The 26,326-nt window shown below is 40.3% G+C and overlaps 2 protein-coding genes and 1 pseudogene across 2 annotated transcripts in view; all 3 read right to left on the minus strand.

Moving 5' to 3' along the window:
- LOC125227994 (eIF-2-alpha kinase activator GCN1) overlaps positions 1-26,326 on the minus strand; it is a 104,376-nt gene that overhangs the window by 38,543 nt on the left and 39,507 nt on the right. Inside the window, exons 24-26 of the mRNA XM_048132431.1 lie at positions 2,349-2,543; positions 1,691-1,819; positions 1,340-1,463 (exon numbers count right to left, since the gene is read on the minus strand). Of these exons, the coding sequence (XP_047988388.1) occupies positions 1,340-1,463; positions 1,691-1,819; positions 2,349-2,543 (448 nt within the window). The remainder of the gene's footprint in view (positions 1-1,339; positions 1,464-1,690; positions 1,820-2,348; positions 2,544-26,326) is intronic.
- Positions 5,621-7,729, minus strand: LOC125228160 (cytochrome P450 6B5-like). Its single transcript, XM_048132618.1, has 2 exons — positions 6,346-7,729; positions 5,621-6,139 (listed from the first exon to the last, which is right to left on the minus strand). Exons 1-2 carry the CDS (start codon positions 7,694-7,696, stop codon positions 5,943-5,945), a joined length of 1,548 nt encoding a protein of 515 aa, XP_047988575.1. The 5' UTR covers positions 7,697-7,729; the 3' UTR covers positions 5,621-5,942.
- Positions 16,118-18,632, minus strand: LOC125228161 (annotated as a pseudogene).

The raw sequence follows: 26,326 nt of genomic DNA on the forward strand, positions 1-26,326 counted from the left end.
ACGATATCATCATCATTTTTTTTTTTTTATATTGGGGACACCTTACACAGATCAACTTAGCCCCAAACTAAGCAAAGCTTGTACTATGGGTGCTAGGCGACGATATACATACTTATATACATAGAAAACATCCATGACTCAGGAACAAATATCTGTGCTCATCACACAAATAAATGCCCTTACCGGGATTCGAACCCAGGACCGCGGCTTAGCAGGCAGGGTCACTACCGACCATAGAGGAATAAGTAAGGGAAGAGTTGTAACTCCATACATCAGTAAATGCGAGTTATTTGTAGTGACATCTATCGTCATTCACTCGTCAATCACGCGCCAACTAGCGTAAATTATCAGTACTGCTACTCGACACTAGGTGCCGACAGTGTTGCGTCTGCCAAAAATGTAATATTAAAACAGTTTACACCTTATATTATAAGGTGAAGTAATTGAAAGCTAAGTACTGATTAATACTATTGTAATATTAGCTAAAATTTGTTGAGCAATAGACTTTTTGTTCGTCGTGACATCTATTGACAAGTAGCAGTACTGATAATTTACGCTAGTTGGCGCGTGATTGACGAGTGAATGACGATAGATGTCACTACAAATAACTCGCATTTACTGATGTATGGAGTTACAACTCTTCCCTTACTTATTCCTCTATGCTACCGACTGAGCCAGACCGGTCGTCATTGGCCGCAGAATCTTTGCAGATGATAGTTGCAGCGACTAAAGTAAGGAGGTATCCTTGGGAGGCAGTCTACAATCTACATCTGTTGTGTTGGCTGTACAGGCCTCGATTACATATATGCCTTGACTCCTGGGATTGCCCAGCAGCACTAACAAACACGATATATCCATACTAATATTATAAATGGGAAAGTGTGTGTGTCTGTTTGTTTGTCCGTTCTTCACGGCAAAACGGAGAGACTAATTGTCGTCATTTTTTAGGTGGAGATAGTTGAAGGGATGGAGAGTGACATAGGCTACTTTTTGTCTCTTTCTAAACCTCCACTTCCCTAAATAGGGGGGTAAATGTTAAAATTTAACGAGAGCGAAGCCGCGGGAAAAAGCTAGTGATAAATAGATAAATTTCTAACCCCCGACGCAAAAATGACGGGGTGTTATAAGTTTGACGTGTCTGTCTGTCTGTGTGTGTGTCTGTCTGTGGCATTGTAGCTAACGAACGGATGAACCAATTTAGATTTAGTTTTTTTTTGTTTGAAAGTTTAGTTAGTCGGGAGTGTTCTTAGTCATATTTCATGAAAATCGTTCCACTATGTCGGGGGCTTTTTCAAAATTTAAATTTTGTGGTTAGGTTATTTTTTATCTCTATTCCTACCTTCTCTGTACTTGTAATTCTTCTTCTCCTGTATGGCTTCGGTCAGTTTACCCATCACGTCGAGTTGTTTCAGAGAGAGGATTCCGAGGCCTTTGATAATACCGGCGATACCGTACGCTGCTCCCTGTACAGATAACAGTTCTTGTTTGTTCACCACAGCTGAGTGTTAAAAACAATAAAAATGCTTATTAAAAAGTCATGATGTGGACTACTTTAGGTAAAATTACCCAAAAAGAAACTAGTCAAAGATCCCAATCATGAGTCTTAATATTAAAAATCACCTATTTACCTACATCAAAGATAAAAAAATCTGTGGTTGAATATTCGGCAACGAATACAACCCGAACATACCTTCCTGTCTCCATACTTCTCGGCGGTGAGCAGTTGCTTCATAAGTTTGTTCATGATGGCGGGTATTTCTCCCTCCAGTGCCGGCGAGCATACCAGATGCGGTAAGCAGTTGCTCACGGATTCTTGAACCTGAGAATATACAATAAGTTGCAGTTTTCCTCTTTGAACCAAGTTCTTTTTGAGATGGATTCAGGAAGTATAACGTGCAATAATTTTGACGAGAGTACTACCGTATTATTACAATAATTATAAGCTGACTCTTTTATACAACAAAGTATGATGTAGTGGGCCTTGTCGAGATATACGATGTACGAAATGTTGAACGAATTCATCCGTGCGCTTAAGTAAGCCCAACTGAAATTATCATATTGTACCTTACATGGCGACCCTGCCATACAAAGTATCGTGTGGTAAAGCTAGACTTTCGATCCCCTCCTGCTGACTAGGCGTAAGCAGCGCAGCGATAAGCCTCAGCGTTATGGGTTTGATTCTTGCGTCATCAGGCTCAAGATGTCGAACCGACGAGACGACTAGCAGCACCACACTTTGTCCTACTACAACTTGGCATTGGCGCCTTATATAAATGAAGCTCTCAGAGGAACTATATAGACTTATTTGTCTTGCTTAGTGCTACACGTATAGATATTAGTATCCTTACCTGCTGACTAGGCGTAGACAGCGCAGCGATAAGCCTAAGAGTAATGGGCTTGATTCTTGCATCATCAGGCTCAAGATGGCGAGCCAAAGAGCCGACCAGAAGCACCACACTTTGCCGTACTGCATCGTAACCTCCAGACTTTGGCGCCTTGTCCAGGAAGTTTTCAAAGACGGGTAGTTGGCTGCCAAGTGTTTCCTGCGGGCAAACGAGAAATGTTAGTTGGTACGTTTTGTTTATAAATAAAGGGTGTATTCTGATAGCGGGTCAGTGAGGGCAGCTACCAGATCCCGTGCTGCTACGCGAAATCGGTCTTAGGAGACCTTTCCATCTATTTCAAATTGATGAAGATTGGCATTTACAGATTTTGGAAAAAAACATACAGAATGCGAGAAAAAGGTCATTTTTCACAAACTTTTTTTTATGTCAAACGATCCCATTCCTATCAAGGGTCAAACGTTTGTATGGAACCAAAAAAAATTCCGGCTAGAAAATACACAAATCGAGAAAAACTTTTCCCATACTACTGCACGGAAAAAGACGCCGCGTCGACGTTGCGGCGTCAGGCTTTGCCATACAGTTGGCCCGACGCCGACGCTCGCGAGACGCCTAGTGAGAGGGGGCTCTTATGTATTATAAATGGACTTACTCATGGCCACAGGCCAACAGAGGCGAAGAGTCGAAGACGTGGCCTGCATGGAGCGAGCTCACCCAGAAGGTTGCTGGGTTGTGTGAGTTAGGAAATATAGTACGTTTTTTGGAAGCGATTAGGTGATATAAATGAAATCTTTTCCTACACCAATAATATTTATTGTTTCGTAGATTTGAGTGCATTCTCGTAATATTAAATAGATTGAGATATCCCGGCATTGGCCACGGCTCATGGGAGCCCAGGGTCCGCTGTGACAACTAATTCCAAGATTTAGCACTGGCTTGGGTTAATCCAGCCCAATATAATAGAAATTACATTTAAAATTTGTTTTACCCAGGCTTTAGAGGACATTGTTACGGATACAATAGCGTCCCTACGTCCCTAGTGAATAAACGAAATATAGCTCGGTCATAAGGAGAGAGTGGGAGAAGACCGTGCGGCCAAATGAGCTTACCTGTGGTGATCAACAGGCAAACTTCTGGTCTGTGGGCTATTTCACCAGTGACATTGATTGACACTGACAATTCTCAATCAATCAATTAATCAAAGGGCCAATACACTTTTCATTGCTATTATGTACTACCAAGATTTACCGCTTATTGTTGATTCTATAGTGGCAGATATCAATGGCCTCTAACATCAATAATATGATGGGTTAAGCAGCGTCCATTAGATTGCGGCACTTCCGCAAATGGCTAGTGAGCCCAATGCGAGAGCGGCAGCCGCGACCGCAAAGCTGGCAGGAGAATGTGGCCGTGTCCAGTGACTAAGGTTGGTTAGCGCGCTGGTGTCTCAATTCTCGCAGTGGCAGATATACCTAATTGTCAAACAATTTAATAAAGAACTCGGTATCATTAATCAAAGTATAACCGTATCCTTAGATATTGTGATACCGCACTTTACTATTACAAACCCGAGACAAACAACAATTAAATATGTTTAAAAGTGGAAAATATCTGCCTCGGGTGAGACTTGAACTCACGGCCTCACACACGGCTTAACACTCTTACGGTAGATGTCGCTACGGGTCCCATTGACCTTAGTAGTGGAAAATTTCGCTGGCTTGGTTGAAGTCTTGGTGGCTCAGTTGGCAGAGCGCTGGAATATTGATCCAGATGCCGTGAGTTCAAGTCTCACCCAAGGCAGATATTTTCCACTTTTAAATTTATTCTAAGCCTAGTGGCATCGATTGCAGACGTTTCTGCTAATCAGAAGTTAAAATTTAGCATGGTTAGCGCATCGTAACTGGTGAATTTCCAATATGACTTGGAACTCCGGTTGCCGTTTAAGAAGTTTAACACTCTTACGGTAGATGTCGCTACGGGTCCCATTGACCTTAGTAGTGGAAAATTTCGCTGGCTTGGTTGAAGTCTTGGTGGCTCAGTTGGCAGAGCGCTGGAATATTGATCCAGAGGCCGTGAGTTCAAGTCTCACCCAAGGCAGATATTTTCCACTTTTAAATTTATTCTAAGCCTAGTGGCATCGATTGCAGACGTTTCTGCTAATCAGAAGTTAAAATTAAATATGTGTCACTTTGTCTCTTACGATAAGGACGAGATTTGCTTGCATATTTATAAGAATAACTGTCAAAACTTCCTTACGGGAACAAAATTAGGCTTTTACTTGGAAACAACTCATATAATTAATTTGTGGTAATTTAGGTTATAGGAAATTTGCAAAAAAATACTACAAATTATATAAATTTAATTTATTCATCACAACGAAAATTTTTATTTTACAGTTAAAACTCCATATTATTTATTGTCATACACTACCGTCAAAAAGTTTAAGACCAAACACAATGTTCAGTGTCATTGTTATAAACCCTTCTAAAAATCATCAAACTAAATTTGTAATCAATAGAAAACAACGTAATCTTATTATATTGATCGGCAACCCATTTGTTCTGCAAGAAGACAACGATCCCAAACACTCAGCAAAGATCTGTAGAAGCTACACAGTCAATAAAGAACGCCAAGGTGTGTTAAAAAATATGATTTGGCCACCGCAATCCCCTGACCTTAACCCGATCGAACTTTTATGGGATGAACTCGACCGTAGAGTCCGAAGACAATGTCCGACATCTGCAACAGCTCTATGGGAGATACTGCAATACGAGTGGAAATCCATTAGCCAAGAAACGCTACACAAACTTATAGCAAGAATGCCAAGAATCTGCTCGGAAGTGAAAAAGCGTCGAGGAGGATTTTTCGATGAGAAAAACGTTTAGCGTTTATTTCTTATTATGATCCCTTTTTAAAAATTGTTATACGCTTTATTTTGTCGGTTGTAGGTACTGAAAAGTAATATTCTCATAGGAACTTCATGAAATGTTGATTATTTGCATATATCGTGTTTGGTCTTAAACATTTTGACGGTAGTGTACTTAAACTATCTATCACAATTTATAATTATCTTGTCACTCTAAGCACATACATTCATCAATTATGTCCAAATCTAAATTTAAAGCTTGCAGATACACAACAATACAGTTCTTTTGTACACTTTATTAAGAAAACCCAAACAAAATATGCTCATGTATGGAAAAGGTAGACAATCCACACACCACACATAACATCGTCCCCTTTTTCAGTCAAAATATCACAGAGAAGTTACTTTAGCGTGCTATGTAACATATTCTTTATTTAATAAATATGTTGACGTAAATTAGTGCCCCAATTTACCATACGTCAACTAACCATCCTCTTAGACACGCGGTACGCTGAGTCTAGTCTAGGAAAACGGATTACTGGTAGATAATACCAAAGCCTGTTCGCGCTGTCTCACCAACAAGATGGACAAATCAAATTAACATCTAGTCGTCCTTTGATTTTTAAACCGTCGTCAGAGATGCGTTGCGAGCAGTCACCGGTGAAGCTTTGAATATCCGCTTCTGATGCAACCACGATCCTCAGACAAATGGGACTGAGCCCAAATAATAGTTACTAATTATCATACAATATTTTATGGAGTACAACCGTACGAGGTAAGATCCTCAACGGCAGTCCATCTTTAGATCGCAGCACTAGTCGGTCCTGGTCAAACTTCGGCCGCCTCCGTGTGCGTTCGCACGGCTCCACGCGGTAACGTTGCAGCAGCTTCACTAGACACACCTTTGACTGCACTTGCGCGAAACGCATGCCTGGAAAAGTGTTGGTAGATTAGTAAGGAGTCGGGGTACTGAGAAACGATTTTCTAGATTAGTACATGCTTAATTAACGTACTTTAGGCGACATCATTAAACACCTGTGTATTCTGATTCTAAAGAGATATCAGAAGTCGTGCAAGTAATATAACAACTGCTTCAACAACGCACAATTTAACATATTAATAATGATAAAATCTTACCTATGCAATTCCTTGGTCCGAGCCCGAAGGGCAAATAGGCGCAAGGGTGCCTGTCCTTGCAGTTCTCCGGTGAGAAACGATCCGGGTTGAACTCAGTGGGGTTGGGCCAATGCTTAGCATCGTAGTGTATGCCGGTGACAGAAACTAAAACCGCCATGCCCTTCTCGACGGTCAGGTCAGTGCCCGGGAGCTCCACATCTCTCAACGCCATTCGAGGAATGGGGTCAACCACAGGATACATCCGCAGGGTCTCGTTAAACACTTGTTCCAAATAAGTCATGTCTTTAATGCACTCGTAAGTGACTTCCCCGTTATGTTTCTTCAGGACCTGATCTATTTCAGCCACAACTCGGTCTTGTATATCAGGATTCACCGCTAGTTCGTGTAGAAGGAAGGCCATGGCTGTAGCGCTAGTTTCGTAACCGGCCGCGTAGAAGATGAAGGCCTGAGCAGCCATCACATCTTCCGTGATGTGGAGTGTTCTGTCCTTGTCGTCGTGGCTTTTTTTTGTACCGTGTAACTCGCCAACGTTTCTCAGCTCCAGAAGTAAGTCCATGAAGTCCTTCCTGTCGGAAGCGACGCCGTTGCGATCTCGCAGTATGTCAGTCACCAGCCCGTAAAAGAAGTCCTTTATCACTTTCGGCCACAGAGACATGTCCAACTTCTTTAAAATGCCGGGATACATCATCTCCAGCTCGATGGCGTAGTTCGAGGAGAAGATGAGACTGTCGAGATTATCGTAAACGCTGTCGAGGTTGTTGATGTCTATGTTGATACCGAAAGCGCAGGAACCAATGTTGCCGATGGTGAATTTCTGGACTAGTGTATGGACGTTCTGTTCGGGAGCATTGTCAACTAACGGGCCGAGGTAGTCTAGGAACTTTTCAGCGCAGTTAGTCATCAGGTAGAGCATGTTTTTGAGTTTCCCCGATGAGAACATGGGGGACAGTCGAGAGCGTAGCACGCGCCAGTCGTCGCTCTCCGCGTTGAAGAGATTGAAACCGAGACCTTTGTTGCTGAAGCTGAAGCCGCGATCGGAGAAACTGTCAAACTCCCTGATCATAACATGTTTGAGGACGTCCACGTCTCTGATCAAGAGTGCCGGATGCCAGGCACGGTAGATCCCGACAACTTTGCAGTCAGGAAAGGATTGGTAGAAGTTTTTATATTGTTCCATATAGTTGGTGCGTCTGAGCATCGTGTCTTTTACATTTCCAAAAAATGGCACTGGTTGAGGACCATGGACACCGCGCTTCTTCCAGTACGAGTATTTGGCTGTTAGGAGTGCGTAAATGAGAAATACACAACAGGCAATTAAGGATGAAACAGCGGCTATAGTTTCGAGAGCCATGTTGGTGTGGTTAGCGCGTCAATGTTAATGAGAATATATTTAAACAAAAAGTGGTCCTATATATAGAAATGCTAATCGTTTATAAGTGCATAAATTGAGATATATCGCGATAAAAAAATTGGTATCTCTAATATAAATTATAAACGGTACTTACTGATACGACACGAAAATAATAACAACGTTATGGTTGGGACATACAGGTTATCGTTAAATCAAACAAAGGAATTGACGGAGCAAATCTGGACAACTTTTGGTAACAATTTTCGAACGTTTAAATCATTTCAGTTGATCGGTTTCGCAAAGAACTGAATGAAAAACTGCCTATACATATACAATAAAGTATCGTCAAATATGACGTATATGCATTGCATTATTAGTTTGAACTATGTATTTATGAGTATGTCAGAGAACGAGCAAAATGTGGTTTAAGATACGTTTCATCACGCTATATTTGACAAATAGAGCAAACAAGGGTTTTACGACTTCGTACAACCTGGCTGGTATTCGACTTCTGCCATATATCTTATACTTTTAAACGAGCAATTCTTGTATATTTATTTATTTATATATACCGACGATCTCGGAAACCGCTCTAATGATTTCGCTGAAATTTGTTATGTGGGGGTTTTCGGGGGTGAAAAACAGGGACCGGCCCGCTATCCCTTATACGGGGTTTTGTATGGGTATTTCGTTAGGCTTAACTTACCCTACCCTTTTGACGCGATACCCTTTCATTTTGCTTTTAAAGCCCTAACGAAAGCGCTTACCTAAAATAGCCCAATACCCTTTCAAAACCCTTATCATCGGCTCAGCCTAACGCCATAAGGGTAAGCCTTATATTGGGTTTTATTTGCTTTCCCTTATAGCATATCGTGCGAGTTTAAATCCTGTACCTCGCTCATAAAGCACACATTACTCCGAACGAAATAACATACGATCGTTACCTACGGCGGCACTGTGTGTGATATTTGCGCGTTTCTGTTTGATGGAAACGGCTGTAGATAAAATAAGGTTCAATTTTCAATATCAAATACTTATAGTTATGATAGGCTCCTTCTTTGCTCAGGTGTAACACAGGCAAACGCTGCTTTTTAGGGTTCCGTAGTCAACTAGGAACCCTTATAGTTTCGCCATGTCTGTCTGTCCGTCCGTCCGTCCGTCCGCGGATAATCTCAGTAACCGTTAGCACTAGAAAGCTGAAATTTGGTCCCAATATGTATATCAATCACGCCAACAGAGTGTAAAAATAAAAAATGGAAAAAAATTATTAGGGTACCCCCCTACATGTAAAATGGGGCTGATAATATTTTTCATTCCAACCCCAACGTGTGATATATTGTTAGATAGGTATTTAAGAATGAATAAAGGGTTTACTAAGATTGCTTTTTGATAATATTAATATTTTCGGAAATAATCGCTCCTAAAGGAAAAAAAGTGCGCCCCCCCCTCTAACTTTTGAACCACAAGTTTAAAAAATATGAAAAAAATCACAAAAGTAGAACTTTGTAAAGACTTTCTAGGAAAATTGTTTTGAACTTGATAGGTTCAGTAGTTTTTGAGAAACATATGGAAAACTTCGGAACCCTACACTGAGCGTGGCCCGACACGCTCTTGGCCGGTTTTTTTTATCGGACTTGTCTTGATGAGTACCCGAAGTCTAGCTGATGCTGAACCCTGGCTGCACCTAGGGGAACTCGGGTTTAGTGTAATACAGGCAAACGCTGTTTTCGTCATCGGACTTGTCTTGATGAGTACTCGAGTGAGCAGTACACGAAGTCCAGCTGATGCTGAACCCTGGCTGTACCTAGGGGAACTCGGGTTTAGTGTAACACAGGCAAACGCTGGTTTCGACATCGGACTTGTCTTGATGAGTACTCTAGTGAGCAGTACCCGAAGTCCAGCTGATGCTGAACCCTGGATGCACCTAGGGGAACTCGGGTTTAGTGTAACACAGGCAAACGCTGTTTTCGTCATCGGACTTGTCTTGATGAGTACTCGAGTGAGCAGTACCCGAATTCCAGCTGATGCTGAACCTTGGCTGCACCTAGGGGAACTCGGGTTTAGTGAAACACAGGCAAACGCTGTTTTCGTCATCGGACTTGTCTTGATGAGTACTCGAGTGAGCAGTACCCGAAGTCCAGCTGATGCTGAACCCTGGCTGCATCTAGGGGAACTCGGGTTTAGTGTAACACAGGTAAACGCTGTTTTCGTCATCGGACTTGTCTTGATGAGTACTCGAGTGAGCAGTACCCGAAGTCCAGCTGATGCTGAACCCTGGCTGCATCTAGGGATACTCGGGTTTAATGTAACACAGGCAAACGCTATTTTCGTCATCGGACTTGTCTTGATGATTACTCGAGTGAGCAGTACCCAAATTCCAGCTGATGCTGAACCCTGGCTGCACCTATGGGAACTCGGGTTTAGTGTAACACAGGCAAACGCTGTTTTCGTCATCGGACTTGTCTTGATGAGTACTCGAGTGAGCAGTACCCGAAGTCCAGTTGATGCTGAACCCTGGCTGCACCTAGGGGAAATCGGGTTTAGTGTAACACAGGCAAACGCTGTTTTCGTCATCGGACTTGTCTTGATGAGTACTCGAGTGAGCAGTACCCGAAATCCAGCTGATGCTGAACCCTGGCTGCACCTATGGGAACTCGGGTTTAGTGTAACCCAGGCAACCGCTGTTTTCGTCATCGGACTTGTCTTGATGAGTACTCGAGTGAGCAGTACCCGAAGTCCAGCTGATGCTGAACCCTGGCTGCATCTAGGGGAACTCGGGTTTAGTGTAACACAGGCAAACGCTGTTTTCGTCATCGGACTTGTCTTGATGAGTACTCGAGTGAGCAGTACCCAAATTCCAGCTGATGTCACCCTGGCTGCACCTATGGGAACTCGGGTTTAGTGTAACACAGGCAAACGCTGTTTTTGTCATCGGACTTGTCTTGATGAGTACTCGAGTGAGCAGTACCCGAAGTCCAGTTGATGCTGAACCCTGGCTGCACCTAGGGGAAATCGGGTTTAGTGTAACACAGGCAAACGCTGTTTTCGTCATCGGACTTGTCTTGATGAGTACTCAAGTGAGCAGTACCCGAAATCCAGCTGATGCTGAACCCTGGCTGCACCTAGGGGAACTCGGGTTTAGTGTAACCCAGGCAACCGCTGTTTTCGTCATCGGACTTGTCTTGATGAGTACTCGAGCAAGCAGTACCCAAAGTCCAGCTGTTGCTGAACTCTGGCTGCACCTAGGGGAACTCGGGTTTAGTGTAACACAGGCAAACGCTGTTTTCGTCATCGGACTTGTCTTGATGAGTACTTGAGTGAGCAGTACCCGAAGTGTAGCTGATGCTGAACTCTGTTTGCACCTAGGGGAACTCGGGTTTAGTGTAACACAGGCAAACGCTGTTTTCGTCATTGGACTTGTCTTAATGAGTATTTGGGTGAGCTGTACCGGAGATAGAGCTGATGCTGAAACCTGGCTGTACCTAGGGGAACTCGGGTTTGGTGTAACATAGGCAAACTCTGTTTGCGTCATCGGACTTGTCTTGACGAGGACTTGGGTGCGCAATAGCCAAGACAGCGTTGTAGCTGAGCCCTGGCGGTATCTAGGGCAACTCTGGTTTCGGTGCATTATAATATAGAAATATTTCATGCAATGTCAAGTTAGGCATAAAACATAATATTAACTGAACAAAAATCCTACCAGAAGTGAATATTAACATCAAGTAGTTAGAACAAATTTATTGATTTGCCATACATAAAACACTTTATTTATGTCTAAAAAAATACGTATGTATATCCATTTGAATATCAAAATTAAGTACAGTCGATTTCACTAATAGTAACACAGGGAATAAAGAGAATACTGGAGTTCCAAGCGTTCATAGACTGCGGTAACTATTTACTATCAGACGGGCTGTATGCTTGATTGCCACCAGAAAAGTCTTCTTAGAATTCACAACAATCAACAGAAATAGTTTGACAGATTATATGGTACTACTCAACTCAACCAAGTACCAGTCATAAAGACGAGTCTAAGATATTTCACACGAAACATACTATGAACAGAAAACAGCGTTTATTTATATTGCACCGAACCTGAGTTCCCCTAGGTACCACCAGGTCTCAACTACAGCAGTGGCTTGGGTACTGCGCACCCAAGTCCTCATAAAGGCAGGGCCTATAACGGAAACCGGGTTTGTCTATGTTGCACCAAACCTAAGTTCCCCTAGGTACAGCCAGAGTTCAATATCAGCTTTACCAGTACTCATCAAGACAAGTCCGCTGACAAAAACAGCGTTTACCTATGTTGCACGAAACCCGAGTTCCCCTAGGAATAGCCAGGGTTCAGCATCAGCTCTACCTTGGTTACTGCTCACTCAAGTACTCATCAAGACAAATCCGATGACGAAAACAGCGTTTGCCTATGTTGCACGAAACCCGAGTTCCCCTAGGAATAGCCAGGGTTCAGCATCAGCTCTACCCTGGTTATTGCTCACTCAAGTACTCATCAAAACAAGTCCGATGACGAAAACAGCGCTTGCCTATGTTACACCAAACACGCGTTCCCCTGGGAAAAGCCAGGGTTCAGCATCAGCTCTACCTTGGTTACTGCTCACTCAAGTACTCATCAAGACAAGTCCGATGACGAAAACAGCGTTTGCCTATGTTGCACGAAACCCGAGTTCCCTTAGGAATAGCCAGGGTTCAGCATCAGCTCTACCTTGGTTACTGCTCACTCAAGTACTCATCAAGACAAGTCCGATGACGAAAACAGCGCTTGCCTATGTTACTCCAAACCCGCGTTCCCCTAGGAATAGCCAGGGTTCAGCATCAGCTCTACCTTGGTTACTGCTCACACAAGTACTCACCAAGACAAGTCCGGTGAAGAAAACAGCGCTTGCCTATGTTACTCCAAACCCGCGTTCCCCTGGGAAAAGTCAGGGTTCAGCATCAGCTCTACCTTGGTTACTGCTCACTCAAGTACTCACCAAGACAAGTCCGGTGAAGAAAACAGCGCTTGCCTATGTTACTCCAAACCCGCGTTCCCCTGGGAAAAGCCAGGGTTCAGCATCAGCTCTACCTTGGTTACTGCTCACTCAAGTACTCATCAATACAAGTCCGATGAAGAAAACAGCGTTTGCCTGTGTTGCACGAAACCCGAGTTCCCTTAGGAGTAGCCAGGGTTCAGCATCAGCTCTACCTTGGTTACTGCTCACACAAGTACTCATCAAGACAAGTCCGATGACGAAAACAGCGCTTGCCTATGTTACTCCAAACCCGCGTTCCCCTAGGAATAGCCAGGGTTCAGCATCAGCTCTACCTTGGTTACTGCTCACTCAAGTACTCATTAAAACAAGTCCGATGACGAAAACAGCGCTTGCCTATGTTAAACCAAACCCGCGTTCCCCTAGGAATAGCCAGGGTTCAGCATCAGCTCTACCTTGGTTACTGCTCACACAAGTACTCACCAAGACAAGTCCGGTGAAGAAAACAGCGCTTGCCTATGTTACTCCAAACCCGCGTTCCCCTGGGAAAAGCCAGGGTTCAGCATCAGCTCTACCTTGGTTACTGCTCACTCAAGTACTCACCAAGACAAGTCCGGTGAAGAAAACAGCGCTTGCCTATGTTACTCCAAACCCGCGTTCCCCTGGGAAAAGCCAGGGTTCAGCATCAGCTCTACCTTGGTTACTGCTCACTCAAGTACTCACCAAGACAAGTCCGATGACGAAAACAGCGCTTGCCTATGTTACTCCAAACCCGCGTTCCCCTAGGAATAGCCAGGGTTCAGCATCAGCTCTACCTTGGTTACTGCTCACACAAGTACTCACCAAGACAAGTCCGGTGAAGAAAACAGCGCTTGCCTATGTTACTCCAAACCCGCGTTCCCCTGGGAAAAGCCAGGGTTCAGCATCAGCTCTACCTTGGTTACTGCTCACTCAAGTACTCACCAAGAACGAAAACAGCGCTTGCCTATGTTAAACCAGAATAAGCGCGTTGGACGAAACACGGAGAAATTGATTTTCGGCCAAAATATTTACATGTAAAAAATAATAAACCTTTGAATTCAGATTTCTTATCGTATTGCAATAAGTTCATTAAAAATCTAAACATCCAAATTATAAACAAATCCAAATTATAAACAAATCAATTATTTCTGTAGTCGGTACCAGACCTGTTCGTCGCCTTGCTTTTTGCCTGTTTGCCCTACCCAACCATACACAGGCTGGTACCGACTCCAAAAATAATTGATTTGTTTATAATTTGGATGTTTAGATTATTGCAATACGATAAGAAATCTGAATTCAAAGGTTTATTATTTTTTACTTTTTAGTTTCTCCGTGTTTCGTAACGCGCTTATTTTTGAAGGCGGTTTTATTTTTTGTTAAAAAGTTTATTTATTTGTTGATTTTTAGTGGTTCCTATTGATATTATATGTATCAGTCCGAATATATGCACACTAGTAAAAGAATTATCCTTTAACTCCTAACCATTGAGGAGTTGACCTTCCATCATCAGCTCAGCCACATAAAATTATTACCATCAGGCGTAAATACTGGTGTACCTTTGAAAACTACACTAAGAACATTACATGTGCCTATAACATTTGAAGAGTTCCCTCGATTTCTCCAGGATCCCATCATCAGACCCCGACTTGGTGCCAATGGGACCATCTCGGGGTTATACCCGTACGATCAAAAAAAAATTTTGAAAATCGGTCCACAATTCTCGGAGATATCGAGTAACATACATACAAAAAAAAAAAAAAAAAACATTCAGTCGAATTGAGAACCTCCTCCTTTTTTGAAGTCGGTTAAAAAATGGGGCGCATAGTGCGGAGTGGCAACAGCGCATTTTCCTTCCTGTTCTTACAATAGCTTAGATTCATAATCCTGTCTCTTTTACGCAAGGCTCGACTACGCTTTAACAAAAGGGAAAGCCTTATAAATAGCGCTTAAAATAAGGGTAACCCTTATTAAAGGCTTGCAAGCCGTATCGGATAGCGCTAAGCCAATGCACAGGGCTAGCTTTATTGTTTTGCTTAGTTTTTTGTAAGGGCTAGTCAAATGAATGGGCTTGCAGTTCGAAAGGGAGAGTCTCTCGATTGGGTCGTCCTTACGTTAGGGATTCCCAATGAAAGGCTTGTAGCGCGGAAGGGGTTGTCCGGTCCCTGGTGAAAAATCGATCTAGCGTAGCCTTAGATCCCGGAAAACGCGTTCGTAAACGTTTGTAAACGTAAAATATGGTCGTTAATTTCGCCGCGCGCGCGTCGATTCCGCTTAGCTCAGTCGTACGAGGTCGGTCTAATGTGCGCAGATAGATCGTTGGTGTCAGGGTTTCGAATCCCGGCCAGAAATTAAGTTTTTGTTTTTTGTCTTTTTTTTTTTTGTTTTTGTATTTATAAGAGTTTTTTCTATCTAAAGACGTGATATATTAAAATAGAACCGAGCGAAGCTCGGTCGCCCAGATATTTATTGCTACACAAAGAACAGTCTAAGTTCGATCTGGGCGAAACTTTGAGCATTAGACTCGCCTCGACTGATATTGATACGCAATGCGATTTGCGACACATTGTGACAGTTTGATTGATTAATTTAATTCGTTGCTTCTACGTAGATGGAAACCTAAAATAGATAAAATCGACTAGATCGACATACATGCATAAACTCACTTGCAAAAGGGATAAACAGAATACACCAAAATACTTAAGTTTCAGTGCCACTCTTACCAACTAAGGGATTGAAAAAAAACTAAATTTTGATATTGCAGTGTCAGGTTGCAACTTGCAAGCCCATGTATTAATTACATAAAACATTATGCTAACTTAACCATACACGTTACATACAATCAAATTGCCATGAAATTATTCAAACAAACGTACAAAATTAATAAATAAAGATTAGGAGATTTTTTCGTTAATGTACTCAGAACAAAGGATAAATAAACTTATTTCTAAACAAACATTTACAGCACAAATCAGACAAATTCAGTCATATCATCAGTCTATACATACATACATAATACATACATACATACAATCACGCCTGTATCCCATGAAGGGGTAGGCAGAGCACATGAAACTACTCAAGTTTCAGTGCCACTCTTGGCAAATAAGGGGTCGATAGAAAACGAAACTGTAACATTGCAGTGACAGGTTGCCAGCCTACGCCACAATCATCAGTCTATATAGATCGCTTATCAAACGTATTTATTATTTATCGAGCGATTATTTATCGATACAGCGGGGCAAATCTCGACTGGGGGCATTTGTAACTGATTCATTTTTTCCATTATTACACTATGATGTTGAGTTCTACATGTATCCACTGAACACCCCTACCGTATATAACCGGTGGACAGTCTATTTATTTAACTATGCAAACATTGTAAAACATGGAAAAAATTAACCAGTTACATTCGCCTCCCAGTCGGGATTTGCCCCGCTGTACCTTAAGCAAAATATTGATCATTTGAAAACAAAAACTAAATACAAATCATCACAAAATGAGTATTTGTAAGGTAGGAAATTTAATTGCTGCTTAACATAACTTAATTTCCCCTAAAAAGTGTAGTTTGATGTCTTGGCACAACTCTCAGAGGCAGGCCGTGTTTGGATCTCAACACGAATCGCTCGGGATCGAACTGCATATGCTCTCGTGTGCGCTCGCATGGCTCCACGCGGTAGCGGCTCAGCAGCTTCACGAGGCACACCTTCGACTGCACTTGCGCGAAACGCATGCCTGAATAAATGTAGTAGATTTAGTAAAGAGTTAGGGTACTAAATTCGATCAAGCGAATCTTGTCACTAAATAATGTAGGGCTCACCGGACAAATATCTTCATAAAGCGAGTGCCTTCCTTAACCTTGACGTTGGCGGAATCATTAACGAGCCATAAAAAAGAATAAAGACGAAGGTTTATTGTCCATAAAAAAAAATTTCGCTACTTTTTTAGTGACAAGATTTGTTTAACCTTCTATATAATATGTATCTAATATGGCGATTGAACAAAGGCGTATAGAAGAAAAAATATGGCAAAAGCACAGTGGCATAACAATATCACCTAATGCTGTTAAGTATTTTTAACCCCCGACGCAAAAACGACGGGGTGTTATAAGTTTGACGTGTCTGTCTGTCTGTCTGTGTGTGTGTGTCTGTCTGTGGCATCTTAGCTCCCGAACGGATGAACCGATTTACATTTTTTTTTTTTGTCTGAAAGCTGAGTTAGTCGGGAGTGTTCTTAGCCATGTTTCATTAAAATCAGTCCACTATGTCGCGGTCGGGGGTTTTTTCCAAATTTTAATTTTGTGGTTAGGTTATCATTAGTAATTCTGGTCCCTCGTGATCTTACAGGCTTTTGAGTCAGGGCAGGGTCCAAATTCAAAGTTGCCTGTTGTTCTAAGCTTTAGCTAATAGCTATGTCAGGCAACATATCGTCACTACATTTAAAAAATCTCGTATCTTACGCTGTTCCTCAAAATTAAAACGCAGTAAGTCTATATGAATTCCATACATACTTACTACAATTTTCTTTTCATTGACAGACGAAGATACAAGTTTTTTTAAAAGTAGTGACGATATATATCAAGACTCCTCGTGTTAGATAAGATCGATTAGCGAAACGCAAAAAGAGCACAAGAATGACAATCTTTATCAGAACTTGTAACAAAAAAAAGGAGAACTCACCTATACAATTTCTTGGTCCAAGTCCGAAAGGCAGGAACGCGCACGGATGTCTATCTTTGGAGTTCTCCGGGTTTCAGGGTTGAACTCTGTGGGGTTGTCCCAGTGTTTAGGGTCGTAGTGGATGCCACTCACGGACACCAGCAAACTCATGCCCTTCTCTACAATCACTCCAGTGTCTGGGAGTTCTACGCGCTCCAACGCCAGCCCAGGGGTAGGGTCGACCACTGGATACTTTCTTAGTATCTCATTAAACACCTGGTCAAGGTAAGTCATATCTTTAATGCAGTCGTAAGTAGCTTTTTCGCCATGCTTCGCGAGAACCAGGTTGATTTCAGCGACAACTCGGTCTTGTATTTCAGGGTGCATGGCTAACTCGTGGAGTAGGAATCCCATGGTGGTAGCGCTGGTTTCATAACCGGCCGCGTAGAAAACAAATGCCTGTGCAGCCATGACGTCATCAGTGATCTGAAGTGTTCTATCCTTGTCGTCTGCGTGTCTCTTCACTCCGTGAATCTCGCCCGCGTTTCTAAGCTCCAACATCAAGTCCATAAAATCTTTCCTGTTGGAAGCCTGACCGTTGCGCTCGCGTAAGATATCGTTCACAAGTCCGTAAAAGAAGTCCTTGATGGCCGTAGGCCACAAGGACATGTCGAACTTTTTTAGAATACCGAGATACATAATTTCCAATTCGACAGAGTAATTGGTAGAGAAGATCAGCTTGTCTGAAGTTTCGAAGACATTGTTGACATCTTTTATGTCGATATCAATGCCGAAGGCGCAGGCGCCAATGTTGCCGATGGTGAATTTTTGGACTAGGGTGTGGACGTCTTGTTCAGGGGTTTTCTCGAGTACCGGCCCAAGGAAGTCCAGGAGCTTGTCCGCGCGTTCTGTGATCAAGTAGAACATGTTCTTGAGTTTTCCAGTTGTGAACATGGGGGAGAGCCGAGTGCGAAGCACCCGCCAGTCGTCGCTCTCGGCGTTGAAGAGATTGAAGCCGAGGCCCTTGTTGCTGAAGCTGAAGCCGCGGTCCGAAAAGTTGTCGAAATCCCGGATCATCACGTGCTTGAGAACGTCCAAGTCCCTTACCACGATGCCTGGATGCCACGCGCGGTAGATCCCGACCATTTTGCTCTCAGGGTGGGAGTCGTAATAGTATTTTATGCAACTGGTGGTTAAAAGAGGTCAAAAAAGGCGAGTGGCGTGGGTAACAATTTGAGGCGAAGCCGAAAATTGTTAATAAAGACGCCACGAGCATTTTTTGACTCAGTTAAACACCGTTGCATACAATACTTTTTCTACGACCAAGCACTTACTTTGAAAGAAAATTATAAATTCAATAAATACCTACTTTTAGTTATCTAGTGGACCACCTACCATTTCGAATATGCAGTTTGAGTGCAAACATGAAAATAAAATTGTCTATGGTACATGGTTCTTTGAAGCCTGGCCACTAAGACGAATCCAGTCGAGTTGAATCGAGTTCTCATACATTTGAATGCGATTCGACGCGTCGCCAATGATCGCAGCAGAAAACGAACGAGTCTCGACTCTGCGAATGCCAGGCTTTATCTGACATTCTAAGGTTGGCAACAATGTACCTATTTCATACAATATTTTAATTTTCTACGATGAAGTGAATGGTTTGTTAAGTTGGTAGCAATGTATTTACTGAACTGTAACAGCTATATCGTGCTACTGCTACTAAATGTTTTCAGGGTATAGACTAGATAGACTTGTCCTGACATCTTTTATGTAGGGTTTTAAAGTACTATGCACGACCTTGTAAGTCACGAATAACAGTACGAGAGTAGAAAAAAGCGCTTAAACAACTCATTGTAGGTGGTGCGTCTCAGAGCCGTATCTTTTACGTTACCGAAAAATGGCACCGGCTGTGGGCCGGCTATGCCACGTTTCTTCCAATAAGAATAATTCCGGGTCAAATAAAAATAAATTAGAAGAACAAAACTGGTAATGCCGAGTGTAATAGCGGACGCGATTTCAAGAGCCATCGTGTTGTGCTTGGGGTCGTGTCGGAGGCAATAGGTTCACCCAAAAGTCGCGGATCTATATATTGATAGTGGCAATCATTTGACACATTATTTCACAGATACATCACGATTAAGGGTCTTATCGCGCGATCGGAATTTATTAATATCCGACCGAGCGTTCAATCGAACCATACTTTTTTCGAATTGATTCAGAGCATATTACTTAATTCCTACCCTGCAACAAGTCTTGTCCAAAAATTTATCGTATGCCACTACTTATTACACACTGTTGGTACTTGGAAATGAAGATCTAGACGCTCCGAAATATGTCACGCGGTTGACAAAAACCATAGTAATTTCCATTATACTGGCAGCGTTCCCACTGTATGGCGACATAAATTTGATAGACCAGCCAACACCGATAGCATAATTTATGTCATTTTCCCTTTCCTACATTCCGTTCACTGTATGCGTTCTATGCTGCGTTCATTGCAGACATTTAAATAAGTATAATAACTTTGTAATATTTCTAGACCCGAGGATGGCAGTCAATGTATGATTATAACATCAGGAAAATACAAGTGCTACCTACCTACATCATCCATATTAATGTTATAAATGGGAAAGTGTGTGTGTGTGTGTGTGTGTGTGTGTGTGTTTGTTTGTTTGTCCGTCTTTCGCAACCAAACGGGGCGATGAATTGACATGATTTTTTGAGTGGAGACAGTTGAAGGGATGGAGAGTGACATAGGCCAGTTTTTGTCTCTTTCTAACCCCCCACTTCCCTAAAATGGAGGAAGCCGTGGGCAAAAGCTAATAAGTAATAAAACCTGACCAACATTTTAAAATCATTGTAAAAATATTGTACAATCATACGAAACCCACAGAATTTATTTTCACCGGTTTTATTCGACTTAGTCCACGTGTACGAGAAATCGAGTACAAATAAAGTGCATCCGTATCGAATAATCAGGTATTGATCGATTGATAAAAACAATAATCACTGTAATTAATCGCGGCAACGTGAATTGCAAAACAAGTCAACATACAAGATCATATAGGTTTAAATCGTCCAATGACGATTAGAGATGGGCGGCAGGAAAATACCCGGGGTAGATATCGGGTATTTACCGGGTATTTACCCAATCTACCCGATATTTACCTTTTCTACCCTAATGGGTGGGTATAAATAAATATTGTAATAAAATGGGTCATAAATTTGTAAGAGTTATTATTTATTAATGCCTTATATTTTGATTTATCTTACTGTTATTTATGATGAAAGTATTAAATAATATCAATTGACTCATACTAGTCACTGGTTTCCGCCATGTTGGATTGTTATAAAAATGGCGGACATACAGTGACGGTGGCCAGTTCGAGTACAGACAAGTTGTAGTGAAGAAGTCTTGAATTATTTATTGTAAATTGGTTGTTAATATGTTTGTTATAAGCGAATAAAGTGAAGTGATGGTACAAGTAATAGTTTTCATCATCAACCCGGTAATGTCCCCAACAGGTCAGAAATGGGACGAAACAAGAATCTGTAAAGATTTTTGCCACGCCACACGAACGTAAGGTTTTCTTTCCTTTGGTTTTTTTTTTGTGGAAATACCATTATCTTACTTTACGAAACGTGCACTGAAATTGTTATGGTAAGTGAGACATTTATTTTTCTTTCTTTGGCGTTGTAGAACTGGTTTGATAATCTACCGTCATGACTATATTGCAAAATCTGATGGAATAAAATAATTGTGGTAAATTATATCAATAGATCAATAATACGCATAAAACAAAAGTATAATTATTGATAAAACGTGCAGTAGTCAATCACTTCTCATTATTTAACATTATTGTTAAAAAAAAAAAGATGTCATCATTACATTTACTTACCCTCAGTACTGTGTATTATTAAAAGTTATAACGATTTCTTATTTTTATGAATCCAAAATGGAACACAACTTGTTCAGAAAATTGCATATTATTTTACACATTAAGCGCTACGATATGCTGCAACGGTCAATTTGTTACAGTATGTCTTTAAGAAATCGTGGAGTTATGAGTAAACTGGCACTTTGTCAATAGGAATAAACTCTTGATTAAACGATTTTTCCTTTGTATTAGCAATGCCTCGAGTTGTTAAAAACGGCTAACAAAATTTTGCTTCAAATTCACATCTCGGTTTTTGAAAAGTGGTGACATTTATTATACCAGTAAGAAAATAATCATGGGTCAAATACTTGTTACTTAATTATGATACATATTCGAACTTATCAGATTATACAGATCTGGAATACAATTTAAAATAAATATTTAATTATATAAGCTGTGTAAAAATATGTAATCATAAAATATTCTAATATTGCAATTTCTTGAGTCAAGGGACACAATATTGGTAAAAAAAATATGTAGGTATATTATGACATGTTGATTTTAGTTCAAATTGAAAATTATAATACAGGGTTACTTGATATTTGATGCGTTAAGTACGATATTGATCATAGTATTTTTAATGTATACAAAAGTCATTTCCATCTGACACGTGGCATAATGCCGGACCGTGCCCAAATCCTGGACTAAGTTTTTAAATACTTTGTGTGAATCGAATCCATTACATTAATCGTTAAATCGAAGTTGTGTCACTGTCATTCAATTCTGTCACTGAATTTAAATTTTTTAATGAAATTAACTTTATTGTATTAAAATGCCAGATTGTATATCCATCTGTTTTAATAATGTGACTTCTTATTGTAAAAAGGAAGTCTTAAGCTTAACCGTAACTAGAAAATTAAAGTTTTGCTATGTTTAATCTGATTGGCAAGAACATGATTGAATGTTACCATATAACGTTAATTTCCAATCAAACTAAGTTCTAAATCTTCATCTGTGAAGCATATGCTGTACGTCAAGTCGTTTTAAAAAACATGTTTATCGTTATAGCAGTGGTATCGTTACAGCAGTTGTCAATCTATAACAACAATCTAATAATATGATCGTTATCATTTCTTTTAAAAAAGTTTGGTCACCTCTGGTTGTTCGTGAAATCATTTTCGGATATACGAGTAGTAACTCGTTATAAAACAAAAATGTTTTTCCTTATATGATCAATCATCATTAGTATAAATCTCAAATATTTTAACTGTGTTATAGATTTTACAAAGTTTAATTCCATGAAAATTTAAGTGCTTGGTCTCCTCCTGCTTGTTGACGGCAGGCAAAAGGTTACATTTATTATTACTATTCTACAATGGCCAGTGATGGCGCAAGTATCTGATCAATGTATATCAAATCATTCTTCGTATATTACCATGATGATCATGGGTATGTAATCGATGGGAAATCGACAACTAATGTATAATGCTGTGAATTTAATCAATGATATCATTGTTTGTTTCTGAAATAACACTAATTCAATATTAATTGCAATGATTATTTATATATTGCAATGGTGATAATTCAGGCAAATGAGATGACATCACTTCACAATTGGAGTCATATGTAGAGTCATATGTAGAGTCATATGTAGAGTCATATGTAGAGTCATATGTAGAGTCATATGTAGAGTCATATGTAGAGTCAGATGTAGAGTCAGATGTAGAGTCAGATGTAGAGTCAGATGTAGAGTCAGATGTAGAGTCAGATGTAGAGTCAGATGTAGAGTCAGATGTAGAGTCAGATGTAGAGTCAGATGTAGAGTCAGATGTAGAGTCAGATGTAGAGTCAGATGTAGAGTCAGATGTAGAGTCAGATGTAGAGTCAGATGTAGAGTCAGATGTAGAGTCAGATGTAGAGTCAGATGTAGAGTCAGATGTAGAGTCAGATGTAGAGTCAGATGTAGAGTCAGTCAATATCAAGAGTTATATTAATAGGTGTATTAATCATGTCGGTCAATATGTAGAGTTGGTCAAAATCATGTAAAAGAACGGTCAATATGTAGAGTTGGTGATACTCATGTAACAGAACGGTCAATATGTCGAGTTGGTCATAATCATGTAAAAGAACGGTCAATATGTAAGTTGGTCATAATCATGTAAAAGAACGGTTAATATGTAGAGTTGGTCGTGATCAATTGATCATGTAATAAGTAATAACGCGTGAATAATAAAATTCGTCCGTAGTTACAGTACACTTTTTGTACGTTTGACTATTTTGATCACAGTACAAGGTATAATATGTAGATTTGGTCATAACTCATAATCATGTAATAAGTAATAACGCGTGAATAATAAAATATTTTGATCGTAGTACAAGGTATACAATTAACGCTATTATGGTACTTATTGGTAGATATCAACAAGGAGGATACCTATGGCACAATGTAACATGTATCTTATGGAATCAATGTTTGATGCACGTGGACGGACGTGTTAGTGTAAAGCACGTGGATGAACGTGCGAGTCTTTTAAGCGCGTGGATGGACGTGCGAGTATTTTAAGCGCGTGGATGAACGTGCGACTTTTGAAGCGCGTAGATGTACGTGCGAAGCTTTTAATTTTAATACACGTTGATGAACGTGCTAACGTTTAATTTTAATCTTAATAAATAATACATTAAACAATAATATAAGTAGTAGAATTCTTACTGATATAAACAATCGATTCAAAATAATCAACCAAAAATAATATTCTAATATTTCATTACACGCCTTACGTTAACAATCGGGATATGTAGTTGGGAAAACTTAAATAAAATGTTAGTCAATTACAGATAATTTGAGGCGCAATGCCATGTTCATGAGTGCTTTTATTATTTGAGTTAAAAAATTTACTATGTTCATAAATACCTACAAAAGCATCTAAAAAAAATTGTTTTATCAATGACATTATGAGAGTATAATATGCGTTATGTGATTTTAGTAACACGGAAAACCAACCTATTATTAGACGGACACGTAATCTCGCTTGCCCGTATTATATAAAAATTATTACCTTAATGATATGATAGATCATTTTGTCGACTTCCAATGAAAAAGAGATCTTCGTAAGTTCGATATTATTCAAGGCGATATAATGTGTTATTTAATTTAAAAAAAAATAAAGGGTAACTATATATAATATTAATTGAACACAAGTACATCTCTATAATGCATGCATAAATTCTGGTCTCATGGCTTATAATATATATGCAGTTCTTGGTTTTTCTTCAGAAAGCTTAAATCGCTCAAACTACATTGCGATGATGTTTCATAAATACACCGGTCAAATCTTACATGAAAATCGGCTAAAAAAACAAAGTGTGATGTAAAGCTGGATTTTTGGTATGTTATTTGGAGTCCTTGGGGGAATGTAAGACTATATTTTGCAAGCAAAAAAAAAGTGTGCTAACTTCGTAATTTAAAAAAAAAAGTAAAAAAATAGGACTTTTTTTGGTTTTTATTTTTTTATTAAAAAACTATGCGTTTTTGGTCAAAAGTTGCTGTGTAATGTTGAAAGCGCATTAAATTTCAAACAGTTTGACATCTTTTTTATCAATGTCCGTCAAATAGTTTTCGAGATATGAAGCGTCAAAAAAGGTTAATTTTTGACGCATGTATAAAATGTAGCGTTTTGCCAATATATTTAGACAAATATCTGCAAAATACTTCATGATATGATATATATTGCAATATAACATTGTATAAAATTTATTTTGCTTTAGTTTTAGTGCAAATAAAGGTCAGTAAGACGAATAGTTACTTTGGTAAACAAAAAAAAATCTATAAATAGAGAAGCCAAGAGTCTGGTAGATTGGTTAAGGTAAAATAGTTTACGCTAAAAGTTTTAGGTTGAAAGTGCTATCTATTCGATCTTACTTTCTTTGATATCCGTTTATTTGAAAAAATTGTCTCAGCTAACTTTGCATTGATTTGACTATTACTAATGAAGAAATAAAATACAGTAAAATTTTGAAGTTTAGTAAATTAGAAAAATAAAACAGAATTAGTTACATTTTCCTGGTTCTGCATCTTGATGGCACAACTCCTGTAGTGATAGAAAGTCCAATTGAGTTGTATTTGACCACTAATTGCTGTGGAATAAACTACGGGAACGGAAAGCGCCCACGCCAATTATTAAGATACTGGAGAAGTGGTATTCTCAGCAGAAGAACGTAGTAAGATGGAAGTCAACTCTGTCCACAGCCAGCGGTGGCAGCAGCTAAACTGTGGTGTGAGACAAGGAGGCAGTATGTCTCCGGCTCTCTTCAGCGTGTACATGGATGGGCTGTCGCAGGCTTTGCCCAGTACCGAGGTTGGCTGCTCCATCAATGGGCAAATGATAAATCACATCGCATATGCAGACGATATGGATGGTCCTACTAGCACCATCTGTGGGAGCTATGCGTAAGTTACTTGCAGAATGCGAGAGATACGCCAGCCAGCATAACATGAAATAAAAGACCAGGAGGACATAGAAAGGCAGAGGCGAGCCACCGCAGTAAGGGCAAACATGTTGGCTAGAAGATTCGCCAAATGTAGTGACAGCGTAAAAAGACAGCTGTTCCTCAGTTTTTGTACAAGCGTGTATACTGTCGAGTTATGGTCCGACTACACTACACCTGCGCGGCGGTGAGAGACCTGCGCGTGCAATACAACACATACTATGTACTGATATTTCGTTAAACGGAGAATACTATGATTCGGGCACGTCCACGACAACGCTCGTGAGATTGCATCGATGTTATTGACCCTCAGTGATATGCTTTAAAAACCAGTCCGTACAAGAACAATTTCGGAACAATCTGATTCAATTAATGAGGGTTTTCTACTCGTAAATATTTTTTTCCGCCAAGCGGCGAGCCTGAAGTATTTCTGACCGTAAACTTAACTTACTAAATAAATGTTGATTTGATATACGCAAATATGTGTCTGAGTAATACTTGAACAGCCCCCAAATAATAATAATTCGTTCTCCGCTACGCCTCCTGTAAATATATGTAAACTATCCCATTTGGCCATTACTATCCACTGATTATTTCTGATCC

The sequence above is a fragment of the Leguminivora glycinivorella genome, chromosome 7 (assembly GCF_023078275.1).
Source record: "Leguminivora glycinivorella isolate SPB_JAAS2020 chromosome 7, LegGlyc_1.1, whole genome shotgun sequence".
Lineage (NCBI taxonomy): Eukaryota > Metazoa > Arthropoda > Insecta > Lepidoptera > Tortricidae > Leguminivora > Leguminivora glycinivorella.